This window comes from Cnephaeus nilssonii (assembly GCF_951640355.1).
Source record: "Cnephaeus nilssonii genome assembly, chromosome: 19".
NCBI lineage: Eukaryota > Metazoa > Chordata > Mammalia > Chiroptera > Vespertilionidae > Cnephaeus > Cnephaeus nilssonii.
Window position 1 is genome coordinate 20,419,118 of NC_137090.1, and position 13,208 is coordinate 20,432,325.

The window sequence follows — 13,208 nt, forward strand, 5'->3', positions numbered from 1 at the left end:
GATGCAGCGGGAAGGAGGGCATTAAGGAGAAGGCCAGGAAGTCCCAGCAGCACCTCATCAGTAAATGAATTAATTAGTGATTAATGATTAGGTGCAACTCTGGGTTCTCACTCACTATTGATTGCATGGGCGTGTTCCTCATTGTTTGGCACTAGGCATCTGGAAAGGGGGATCCGCCAGCCCAGCCCCCACGACTAGGGACCATCGCCCCCAGCTCCTCTCCTGGGATCACAGAGGGAAGAGAGAGGAAGCCGAAGAGCACCCCACCCAAACCTCCCTCTCACCCTGCAGGTGGAGCAGCTGAGGCCCTGTGGGAATGCCGAGGTTCCTTAGCCAGTTACACACGGAGCTGGGGCTGGAACCCAGGACTCCTAGCTTCCATTTAAGGCAGGGCTGGCAGATTGAGTGGCACATGCCCAGGCACTAAGTTCTGAAAACACTCACTTTGGGGCATGTCAAGTCATCCTTGGGGACAAGAGTGGAGGAAGCTCATAGGGAGTGGCCAGGGCTGGCTATAATTTGGTGGGGCTGCAGCCAGAGAGAGCCTGGCCAGTCCCACTCAAGGGTATGGACTTGACCATGGAGGCAATGGGGAGTCATAGAAAAGATGACTCCAAACAAGGGTGTGATGGGGTCAGATGCAAAACAAGGGTTAGAGATTGGGTACCTTGGACAGGGACAGTGGCACTGGGACCGAGGACAGGTAGAGCTAGACAGGAGAATCACTTTGGAGGTGAAAGGGCAGGACCTGGTACCTGAGAGGGAGAGGGACCTCCCTTCAACACCCCCCCCCCCCCATAATGCACCAGCCCCAATGCTGCCTCCTTCCTGTAGGCACACAGCATTGTGGGTGGAGTAGCAGGAGGGCTGTGACTCCCAGTGTGGCCCTGCTTCTAAGCTTTGTGACCCTGGGCAGCTAACAGCCTCTGCCTCCATTTTCTAACTGTGAAATGGGCCCTAAACTGGAGGCTGGCCGGCTGTGCACCCCGAGCTTTCCTCTGAGGTCCTTCTGCCCTTCCTCTTGCCTGATGTCCTCCCACACCCCTACCAGTCTTTCTTCTCCTTCTGGGTTCCAGGCACATGAAGCTGCTTGGTCTGGCTGTTCCAACCTCCTGTCTGGCCCCAATGCCTCCCCAGGGCCCTCCAACCCATTCTTGGCTGCAGCCCCCAGCCCTAACCTTAGTCCAGCTGGTAAAGGAGAGAGGGGCAGGAGACAGAACTTGGGAGCTTTGAGCTAATGAAGTCTTAGAAGCCATGTCATCCAGCCCTTGCCATCCTCAGGAAGGGGGCAGAGGGCTATAGGAGGGGGGATGTGCTACAGGTCACACAGCCTGTCTCAGAGTGAACCACCAGGTGTCTGTGGCCCCCCTTGTACCCTCTTGGGGCTTTGAGCTCAGGCCCACCAGACCCCAAGGGCCCACCCGGGACCCCACCCTCCCCTTGGACAGGTGGGGACTCTGGTCTGCAGGTGTTGCTGTCTTGATAAGCAGGGGCTGTGAGTCATTGACAGGGGAGAGCAAATTAATTCTGAGGGTGACAGGTGACATAGCAAGGAGCTGCAAAGCCTGGAGGTGGAGGCTCAGGGCCTCAGGGGAGCAAGGTGTTTACAAAGGGATCAAATATCTGAACACCAGGTTAGTCCTCCCCTACCCCCACGCCACCTGTGGGCCTGTATGCAAGGCCAACATGGCTATAGATCATGAACTTGGAGTCCTCCACCTCCAGGCTCATAACCTGGGCAGGCCTCATAACAGCTCTGAGCTCAGGGTTCTCATCCCAAAGTTGGGGCTGTTCTGAGGATTCCCGCCCTGGCTTATGGGGTTGTTGGAGGCTCAAGTTGACTTTGTCAACTGCAGAAGGAAGTGTCACACAGACCTGGATGCAAGTCCAGCTTCACCTCTTACCACCTGGTGACCTTGGGCAAGTCCCCTAACCTCTCTGAGCCTCAGAGGTCTTAGCTGCATGATGAACACTATCCAGTTACATATAGTGTCTTCAGGGGTATTGTGAGAATCCGCAGTGTGAGCACACCGTGCCCAGCAGAGCAGAGCTGGCCTTCGGTAAATGGTGGCTGCTGTATCCACGAGGTATTGTTGTTATTGTTTTGTTATTATTTCCCCCATCTCCACCAAGTCGGCCCTCCACAGGCCCCCTTACTTGTGGTGTTGTAGCGGACACCGTAGAAATAGGCAGGGCAGGGCCGAACCACCAGCTGCCCCGCGGGGCTCTGGGGCCAGCAGGTGCCAATGAGGTCCACGGATGCATTGCACTGCAGTCCTGGGGGCAGAGACAGCTGATGAGGCAGAGCAAGATCCCCACTCCAGTGCCCCCCCCCACCTCCCAAAAGCCCCCCCCCCCCCCCCGCCCCGCAACGGGGAACAGGACCGGAGAGATGACCCTGGTGCAGAGATCGCTCATCCTATGCAGGGGAAGACACCAGGGAAGGAATCTGAATTTGATGCTATGGCACTAGGGAGCCAGAGTGGATTCCAGGGCGGAGGAGGAACAGAGGTGGCAGGAGGTGGTGTTAAAAGCTGAGGTCCTGGCTGGCATTTAGCGGAAGGCTGGACATGCTTCAGGTCCCTCTGCTCTGTAACCTGAGGACACTTTTCTTGGCATGTCACTTGGGGCAGACCTGAGCTCTCCGACTTCACAGAGTGGAAAGGAACCAGCCCACTCCTGACCCAGTCCCCCTTGCACGTCTTCAGAACCAAACCAGTCTGCTCTAGCCCTGCAGGGAGGAACCAGCTAAATGAAGTTGGCCTGCCTTGCCGCTGGCCTGATGACCACATTTACTGAACACACACTGCTTGTACTCTCGTCTGCGCTGTGTCCTGAGAGGACTGACGGAGAAGGGACCATGGGGAGAAAAGGCAGGGAGACACCATCCAGGGGAGCAGAAAGGACACCGAACCAGGAGTCTGGAACCCTGACTTCAGAATGGGCTGTGTTACTCATTTGCTGTGTGACCATAGGCAAGTCACTTGCCCTCTCTGGACCTGAGTGTCTTTACAGTAAAATGAAGTGGTTGGATCTGATCAGAAATTCTTAATCTCAGTTCATGGGAGCTTTCAGGGTTCATAGAGACTCTGAGATTAAATGAAAAACTTGGTCTATATGTGCATTTTTGCTTAGGAAAGGGACCTTGGCTTTCATTAGATTCTCAAAGGGGCCTGTGACTTAAAAAAGGATGTAAGCAGAGGAATTAGAAAGTGGATGTCAAATTCCCCTTCCAAATATTTGCCCTTAATTAAAGAGCATTTGGAGTGGTGTGTGTGTGTGTGTGTTGGGGTGGAGTGGAAGCCACAGTAATACTTCTATTCTCCAATGGGCAGGGGCTGGACTGAGCACATTCCTGGCTTCCCCTCCTTTCTCTGCCTTTTGATACCCGTCCCCTGCATAGGGCTGGCACAGTGTGCCAGCATAATGGGAGGGGTTAATAACCTGGGGTGGCACACGAATGCACAGACAAGCCAGGGAGAGCCATGAACCAATGTGGGGTCAGCCTCTTTAGGTCTGGGCATCAGCAGCTGCCAGGCCCTGGCTGGGCCCACCTGCCATCTCCTCCCCAGCTCAGCTCGGCCCTAGTCTCTCAGGAAACAGCACTGGATTAGATTGGTGTCCTGTCCCTGCTGGATGCAGAGCAGTGCTGAGCAGCACTTGGACCAAATGCTGGTTTTCCTTTCTAATCAAAGCTATTCATAGGGTGTTCGTGTAAAGCAGGGCTCAAGGGGAGAGGCCTCGAGGCCAAGTGGTTTAATTGAAAGAGAAAGAAACCTGGACTGGGGCTGCATGGCGATGAGGAGACGGTGGGCCAGGTGGCTGGGATGGGCCCAGTCCTGGTGCTGTGCCACAGGACAGCATCCCTGAACTGCTTCACGGAGTGAGGAAAGCATGTTAGGATTTTAATGTCATGGTCATGTCGATAGTGCTGAGCTCGGAAGAGGGAGTAGCTGGAGGCATGTGGCCATGAGAATGGAGGGGTAATATTGTGAACCATGCTCTGCTTTTGTAAAACTTTTCTTCATACATTGTGTTGGATCCTCGTCCACCCTGCAATGTCATTATCCCCTTTTGACAGCTGAGAAAACTGAGGCCCACGGAAGCAAGTGACTTGCCTGAGGTCATGAGTCAATGAGTGAAAGAACCAAGACACATAGACATGTGTTTTTGACTCTAAATCCAGTGCTCTTTCTATTACACCGCATTTTGTGCCAATAAAGGGAAGGGGAACAGTCAGTGAGGCATTGGGGAATGAGTAACATTTATTGAGGACTGACTGTGTGAAGGGCACTTGTCAGGCACTTTACATATACCATCCGATTTAATGGCACCATTGTACCTTCCTCAGTAGGTTGTCCATTTACTCATTCATTCACAGCACCTCCTGAGCTAGGTACTGGGGAGATTAAATGGAATGTCATCTGCATGTCATGTGTGGCAGCACCTGGGACTTGCCTTCTCAATCAGAGTAGCATTGTCCCTCCCTCTCTTCCTCCTCCCTCTCTTTCCTGCCTTGGACACTTCCCCAGAGTCCCTACCACAGAGAACAGAGGGCAGGGCAGGACTGGGCACCAGCCACAGCCAGGACCAGGCTAGAGCCAAGGCAGGGACTGGCCACTGAGCAGATGGCCCTTTTGGCCTTGAGGGCCAGGCACCAGCCAATGCCCCCGAGCCCTGGCACCACCCACAGCTGGTCTAGGGTTTGGGGGTGAGAATGGGCAGGGGTGTCTCTCTTTGCCCCTGGACTGTGGATTCTGTAGCACCTGCTGTGGGTCTCACACCACCTGCCAGCATGGGTGCTAATTCTCTCTGTTTTACAGATAAGGGAACGGAGGCCCAAGCAGTCCAATGGCCTAGCCAAAGTCACACAGACACTGAGAAGCATAAATGGTTTTGAATGTTGGTGTTTCATGTCTGCCGAGGCTCTTCCCACTGCACCACAGCTGGCCCCAGCCTGGGCAACCGGCCCTCACAGCATTTGGTTGCACCCAGACAGACATATCTGTTAAGCAATGAGAAATGCTATGGAGAAAAAGTAAGCAGGATGAAGAGATAAAGACAGGAGTTCTATTTTAATTGGTTGTGTCTAAAGCACACTTAAGGAGAATCCTAAAGGAAACGAGGGAGGGAGGCATGTGCATACCTGGGGGAACAGTGTTCTAGAGGGAACAGCAAGTACAAAGGTCCTGAGGCAGGTGTGAGCTTGGTGTGCCTAACGTGTTGACACTGCTGTCACTTGGGGGTGGGGGGTGGGGCAGGGTCAGTGGACCAATGCAACACTGGTCCTGTATCTTCCTCCTTCCCCACGTGTGCACAGAGCAGATGCATGGGGCTCCACACTCTCATTGCTCATGGGAGCAGTGCGGTCAGATTATCCCCAAACACTTGCGAATGGAGGGAAGAGGAGTAGCATGGGTGGCTCCCAGCTGCCTCTGAGACAACCCTTGCTGATTCAGGATCATGGGGGGGCCTGCTTTAATGAACAGATAGGAACCCTTTGAAGGTAGCCTATTCAATGCTTGTGCATAATCGGGCACTGGTGTCTTCTTCCAAGTAGGTAGCACAGTTCCCTTCCCATCAGGCTCAGGGTGCAAATGTGCTCAGCAGATCCTTCCGAGGGAGCCTGGAGCCTGGCTCCTGCCCCAGTTATGTCAGGTCTCTCATCAGGGGTTTCTGAGTAAACCAGAGTAGGTGGGCACTTGGCAGCAGCCCTGAGGCTGGGAAGCCCATCCTCCTGTTTGGTTTAAGCCCAGGAGCAGGACTCAGCCAAGGCTGTTCAGAGAGGGAGGCAGCTTCTGTCACACACACACACACACACACACACACACACGCACACGCACACGCCATTCAGAGGAAGGTGCTGCTGGGATGAATGGGCCGGGGCTCTGCCTGTGTCACCGGCCTGGAGAGGGTGGCAGAGGGCAGGCAGAGTCCTCTTTGCTCCACCACCTTGTGGTTGAGCTGCCTCCTCTTTGTCTGGGCAGCGAATAAAGATACCTTTGTAGAGTGTGTGATTCATCAGGACAAATGGGTGGGCTTCCTGTCCTATGGGCCTGTGGGCTCTTCATTTTTGCATTCCCAATACCTAGCACAGTGCCAGGCACATAGTAGGTCTGGAGGACAATTAGGGGCCATGTGCAAACCCAGTGTGAGCATGGGAAATTGCAGGGGCGACTTTGCATCCCAGGATGATGGGCCACACTAGGCTGTGGGCACCACGGCTCTCTGGGCAGCCACATAACGTGGTGGTGGAGAAGTCTAGAATCGGGCCCACTTGCTTCTAATCTTAGAGTGACTGCTTAGTAACTGTATATGCTTGGGCAAGTGATCAAAGCTCTCTGAGCCTTAGGTTCCTCTTCTGAAAAATGGGGATAAAAATACTTCCTGACTATGCTATTTGATGATTGAATGAGATTAGAGCACTTAGAATGGTGTCTACACTTAGTGGGCGCAAAATAAATATAAGCTATCATTAATTGTTGTTATTATTCATGACCTTAAGATGGGTTGGGATTGATGACCATGGGTTCTTGTCAACAACATGACTGCATTTGTCATCTTCTCTAATAAAATGGTAATATGCAAATTAACCATCACTCCGCTACATAAGCCACGCCCACCAGCCAAGCCACGCCCACCAGCCAATCAGGCGAGTATGCAAATTAACCCAAACCAAGATGGCTACAGCCACAGAGAGCAAGGTTTCCCAGGTAACAGAGCAAGCCAAGCTTTCCATAGCCATTGCAGGCCTAAGCCTCCACTCAAGCTACAAAGTTTCAATTGTAGAAGGTAAACAAATTCAAACAAATGGCAACAGAATGGAGCTTGAGAGAGCAGGCCAGGGTTGCTGGCAGCAACAGGGGAAGCAAAGCTTTAAAGCACACCCTGGCCGGGTCCACCCGCTTAAGGCAACAAAGTTTCAACTGTAGAAGGTGAATTAACTGCCACAGAGATGGCTGCCGCCCCAGAGGGAACAGCAGGCTTGGCTCTGCTCCAGGCTACAAAGTTTCAATTGTAGAAGGAAAATAAATCCCAGATACCAGGGCCTCTGCTTAGGTTGCCAGGGGGCGTGGCCCGCCTGCAAACCACCACAGGCCCCTCACTCAGGCCACTCCACGCCCCAAGAGAACCCCACCCTGATCTGGGACACCCTTCACGGCAAACCAGCTGGTCCCCACCCGTGCACCAGGCCTCTATCCTATCTAATAAAAGAGTAATATACAGATTGATCATCATTGCAACACACAATATAGCTGCCCCCATGTGGTCAAAGATCCTGCCCCCATGTGGACACAAGATGGCCACTACAAGATGGCCAGCAGGGGAGGGCAGTTGGGAGGCACCCGGCCTACAAGGGAGGGCAGTTGAGAGGGACCAGGCTTGCAAGGGAGGGCAATTGGAGGTGATCAACCCTGCAGGAGAGGGCAGTTAGGGGTGACCAGGCTGGCAGAGGAGGGAAGTTGGGGGCAAACAGGCTGGCAGGGGAGCAGTTAAGCATCAACCAGGCTGGCAGCGGAGTGGTTAGGGGGTGATCAGGCTGGCAGGCAGAAGCGGTTAGGGGCAATCAGGAAGGCAGGCAGGCAAGCAGTTGGGAGCCAGCAGTCCTGGATTGTGAGAGGGATGTCCGACTGCCCGTTTAGGCCCGATCCCACCAGGATCGGGCCTAAACGGGCAGTCGGACATCCCTCCAGGAGTCCCAGATTGGAGAGGGTACAGGCTGGGTTGAGGGACAACCCCCCCGCCGTGCACGAATTTCGTGCACCGGGCTTCTAGTTAGTTAATAATTCTATTACTTTCTGGCATTGTCATATTCATGACATGATTTTATGAGTTGCCAAGTCTATGATCTGTCACATGATGGCTCCGAGGACCCACCCTCTCCCTATTCCTGGCATGTGAGAAGACCCCCAAAGGCCCTGGTTCAGTGCTAGGTGCCCCGGCCAGACACCCATCCATCTGTCCCAGTCCCTCCACCCCACCCTTACCATCTGTCTACCAGTACCCATTGGTCTGGGTAGGTCTTGGTTCCGAAGACAAATAGCGCATTATCAGAGGCCATTGTAGAGGGTGATGGATTGTGTGCCATGAAGCCCCGCATGCTGAGCCAAGCTGGAGGTAATGGCACAGAGTACAAATCATCGGAACATGAATGGTATTCATCACGGCCTGTTGCCTCCAAGGACAGGTGATACCTGCAGTGGCTCAGGGATGTCACTTCTCCTGAACACAACAACCAAATTAATGGAGCCTGACCTGGCCCCCATGCATGTGGGGCTATGGGCAGGGCCTTTCATCTCAAGCCCAGCCTCTGAGCAGGTGTCCTCCCTCCCAGTCTCTGTCTGCTAGCACTCCAGACTCTTGCTCAAGAACTTCCCCATGCCCCATGACCCAGCTTAGCCAACTTTGCAGCCAGATGGAAAACTCATCAAACTCAGCTGCTGGTCTTCAGTCAACTCTAGCTTTGGCTCAGAGCATTGGGTCTTCTCTGCCAGTCCACACTCAGAGTTTCTCAGGGACTCACCTTGAACCTCCTCCTTCAGGAAGCCTTCCTGGATTCATACCACTCCTGATCTAATTTCCCTGCCACCTGCATTGTAGTGAACAATTCATGGCAAGTGCCTTCCCCTCAACCCAGCTATATAGTAGGCACTTTGCGTATCATCCTTGCGCAGGGGCCATGCTAATCTTCTCTGTATTGTTCCAATTTTTAGTATATGTGCTGCTGAAGCGAGCACTAGGCACTTTGGATTGAATGGAGGAGAGACCTAAAGAGGAAAATAAATCACCAAAGACTGAGCCTCCCTAAGACCCTCAGGTGCAGGGAGACCTCCCACCTGGCCAGCAGCAGCATCCCAGGGGCCAGGGTGAGGGCTCAGGGGTCACACCCAAGGTTAGAAAAGGCATGGTCTCGACAAGGCAAAGCCAAAGACCTAAATTTCCTGTGTAACTCTCCTGTGCTTAAGTTCCCTCATCTGTACAAATGGGTCTTAAACTCTTGTGAACATGAAAAAAGACCATTATTCAAAAGCCCTTTGTAAAAAAAACAAGAAGTTATACAAATATTAGTCACATTTGCAGTTATGCAATGTTTTCACTGAGGCAGTGTCGAGCTTGGAGTTAAAGGTGTATCTGGAAGCCAGTCCGCCTGGTCTCAAACCTTGGCTCTGGCACGTGCTCGTTTTTCTCTGTGCTCCGTTTCCCTGTGTGTAAGGTGAAGGTTACAGCACCTACCCGGGTTAATACAGCGCAGATACCTCTGGCAGCGTCTGGCACAGAGTTAGCCCCCTACACTGTTATGCTCAGCACAGAACACAGCCTTTCTCCTCCCCGATGCCTGAGCCACAGCTCAGCCCCGCGCTGTTGATCTTCACAGCAGCAAGGGCTGGGGCAACCACCCCTCTTGCCTACCACCCAGCACCCTTGCCACAAGCCCCTCCTGTGTGTGTGGCAGACACTGTGACCTATTCACCGCTCTCTTTCCCACCACAATTTCAGGATCCGCCTTAACACAACACTCCCTCCCTGGAGAGAGGAATTGCTTGGGCCCTAGAGAGGAAATCTCTGCTGTTCCTGCCTTAGGGCACGCTGTGTGTGAGAATCCTGGTGGGGGCAGGTGATGGGCTGTGGCAGGTGGCGGGGCTGGACTCTTGCAGGAGCAGAGTGGGGGTACTCACCAGAGATGTTGCTGGCCAGGGATAGGCTCTCGCAGTGCTGGTCCTGGAGGAAGGCAGAGACGGGGTTCAGCCCCAGGAGGAGAAGGGCCTGTGGGCACGGGGAAGAGGGACATGGTTAGACTGCCTGAGCAGTCCAGCCTGCAGCTTCTTGCCTACCCTCTTCTCCCCTCATCCACGTCTCTTCCCAGACTCCCCCCGCCCCAACACACACACATATACAACCTCCCCATCCTCCCTGCCTGGTCTAGAGCCGCCTTGCTCTGGGAGGGACTGGAAAGGAGGCTGGTAAGAGCAGGGGCGCAGATCCCCAGGGCAGGTAAATTTTCTCCCTGAGGGCTAGAGGACCCCCAGTGAGAAGGAAGGCCCTCCTAAACAACCTGCCTAGGAAAGCTGTGTACATCCACATGGGATCCCAAGCATGGCCCAACTGTGCCCCAACACCCTGAGCCCCACGGCTCATAGGTCCTCACTAGTGCACCCCCCCCCCCCTCCCTTCAGAGCTGCAAGCTCTCCTGGCCTCTTGTTCAGTGAGCTGCTTCCCAGCCTCATCCCTGCCCAGCTAATGACCAGTCCCTACAACTGTGCCTCACCGTTGATCAAGCCTCTTTACATCTGCGATGGCACTTAATTCTCCCGGGGCAGGTGTGGTTGTCCCTTGTCACAGTTGAGAAAATTAAGGCCCAGAGAGATGAAGAAATAAATGCGCCTGGAAAGACGGCCGCCCAGTTCTAGGGAGAACCGGCACCCCTCACCTTCCCCAGGGACTCGGCGTCACTCTGATTCCGGAATTCCAGCCCACGGGGAGGAGAGTGGTGTGGACCCCACAGCTGGAGGGCTGCCCCTTCTTCAATAACACCCCACACAACCACTGTGTCCCCTCCCTTGAGGTCACCACCCTTTCTGTGGATTTCAAGTCAAAAGAGACTGGCGTCCAGCCCCTTTCACTGTGTTGCCATGGCCAGGTTACTTGACGTCTCTGTGCCTCAGTTTTCTCTCATCTTTTATTGAAGACTTGCACAGCGCAGACGCCGTGATCTTCACAGCGGGAAAATGAGATGGGGAGAAGGAGGGGCTCGTCTGAGTCCCACCGAGCAATGGCTGGTTTAGAGGAGGGGCAGGGTGGTGTCTGGCAGCAATAGTGGGATGCGCAGCCCTCACTCACAGGGCCGGGAATAGGGAGAGGGGAGCAAAGCATCACCTCGGTACATATTTTACGGGGGCACCAAAAAACTTAGTACTCAAGATAAATAATATTTTAATGCAATATTAAAAAATTCTAAATTAATGCAAAAAATCCACAATGAACAAAATATTCAAAACCTTTTTTTTTTTTTAAGACAAGATCAGTAACAGTGCTGGGCTATATTGGCGCTTGAGGTAAAAGGAAAGATCAGTAAGAACATTAAACTAGTGTTTATCTTGGTTACTGAGATTTGGGGCACCTTACATTTTGCACTTGAGGAGAATGCCTCATTGGCCTCACCCTAATCCTGGTCCTGCCCTGCTCACGTGCCTTCTGCCCAAGCTGGACTCTACCATCCCCCATCCCACCCTCCCCATGGCGGTACCTCCTCCCTTCCCCTGGGCCCCTCCCCACTCACCCCTTTTGGACCTCAGGACCTTCCCCCAGTCCAGAGGCAAACTGACTTGCCTTTTCCAGAGGCGAACTTTCCATGCTCACCTGTCTCAAATGTCCTCTCCTGCCCTGTCCCCCTCTGCCCCTCCCAGTGCCACCCCCTTTTCTGGGTAGCTGCTCCTTCCCACACCTGTTCAATGACAAAGGCAGGCTGCCCTCTCCTCTCTCCTACCCTACATTCCAAGGTGGAATCGAGTGCTCCCCACTCCCGGTCAGTGTCTGTCCTGCCACCACCTCCTTCAGGAAGCCCCCTCACCCCCTCCCGCCCCCCGACCCTGATAATTCACATACATCGTCCCCTCAGTGCCCTGCCCGAGTCCTTGGTGGGCTTGTTGACTCTCTTCACTCACAGGCACACTCCTTCTGTCACATCATAGGGGTCTCTGTGCTCTTATTGAGCCAAGCTCCCAAGCACACCCCCAGCCCTGCACCCCCATCTGGGGCCCAGACCCCGGCTGCTCAGCAAATAGTGCTGGGTTAACTAACTCACTCCTGGGACTCGGGAGATATTAGAACGAACCCATTCAACTCTCTGGCCGCAAGGAACTTCCAACACTTTATTAATCAGTAATTAAACTTCGCAGTCACCAGAGAGATGGCGAAATATCTTTACTCTCATTTTCCAAGTGAAAACGCAGAATTGGAGAGAAGAGGAAGCCATCAGGCCAGCCAGTGGCTTTTGCTGGCAGAGCAGAGAGCAGAGTCCTCGGGGACAAACCCGCACTGCTCAGCTCAGCACAGTCAGCAAGGGACCCAGCTCTGCTCTGTCCCCAGGGAGGAGCTGCTCAGCTCAGAGGGCCAGAGGCTCCTTCTAGAAGAAGACTAGGACTCCCTGCCCCCAGCTTGCCGCGCCCCCCTCCCCCCTCCTCCGCCCCGTCTCTGCCACCTCCCTCCCAGCATGCACACACGCACACAGAGAATGGAAGTGGGGCTCCAAGAGCCAGCTCAGCCACAGGCAAATTAAAGAAACGGAAACACCCTATTCCAGAATATCAGTCATGCCGCCTGACATTCCACCATTATCCTTCTGATCCTGAAGTTGCGCTTTGTGCTTCAGTCTTCACATCCCCTTAAAATGCCGCGTTGTATTCCCAGGGAATTGCTTATCAATCAGTGCACGGATCCTGCGGGCTGCACACCTGTGCCCTTGCAGTTCTCCGCCCCTCCTCAGCCTGGCCCACCCTTCCCCGGGTGAGCTCTGCAGTCCTCAGAAGCCAGTCCCACAGCCCCTCCGCTTGGCAGCACCTTCCCCATCCCTCCACAGTGGAGCAACTCAGTCACCCCGTCCCTTCTGTGCAGGCGCCGGACCCTGGTGCTCATGACGCCAGCAGATGGAGACCCTGGACTAGCCCCAGGCGCATGAAACAGCCTGGATACAAAGCACTCACGCCCCAGGGTTCTAAGTGGATGGAAAACACACCAGCCACACGTCTTAGCCTCACGTCTTCATGTCTCGGGCTCACTGGGGAAAAAGAGCAATCCGGATTCATCATGAAACCAAACCAAATGCCGCAGGACAAAGGGCTAGCCTGTCCCTGGCTGGCTGCCTACAACCCTGACCCTTCCATCTCCTTCTTGGGTCTGATGGTTCGCAAAGTCATTTTCTACCCTGAGAGGGCTGGCTCTGCATTATGCAAAGAAAAGGGCTTCTTAATATTCCCGAACCAACCTTTCCGCTCAGGAAAGGTCAGCTCTGCACAGAACGTGTGTCTGTGCCGTCGTGCTCTGTGGAAGGGTTTGAAGAGGCTTATTCCTGAATCACACTTCCATGAAAAATCGGGAGTATTTCCTGTGTATTTCCTCCCACCATCCATTGCTCTGCTCTTCAACATTCACTGCAGTTTTCTATCTCCATCAACAGGCAATTGCCGCATTGTAGGAACAGGCCCCAGAGT

At 53.9% G+C, this 13,208-nt stretch overlaps 1 protein-coding gene across 3 annotated transcripts in view; it reads right to left on the reverse strand.

The window, feature by feature from the left end:
- The window catches only part of CRHR1 (corticotropin releasing hormone receptor 1), a gene marked incomplete at both ends in the record, with an annotated part of 39,923 nt that overhangs the window by 11,594 nt on the left and 15,121 nt on the right, over positions 1-13,208 (reverse strand). For 2 of the 3 annotated variants that reach the window (XM_079798063.1, XM_079798062.1), the window contains 2 exons: positions 2,158-2,277; positions 9,678-9,765. In XM_079798063.1, coding sequence (XP_079654189.1) covers positions 2,158-2,277; positions 9,678-9,765 — 208 coding nt within the window. The remainder of the gene's footprint in view (positions 1-2,157; positions 2,278-9,677; positions 9,766-13,208) is intronic. The other variant, XM_079798064.1, reaches the window with a different exon arrangement.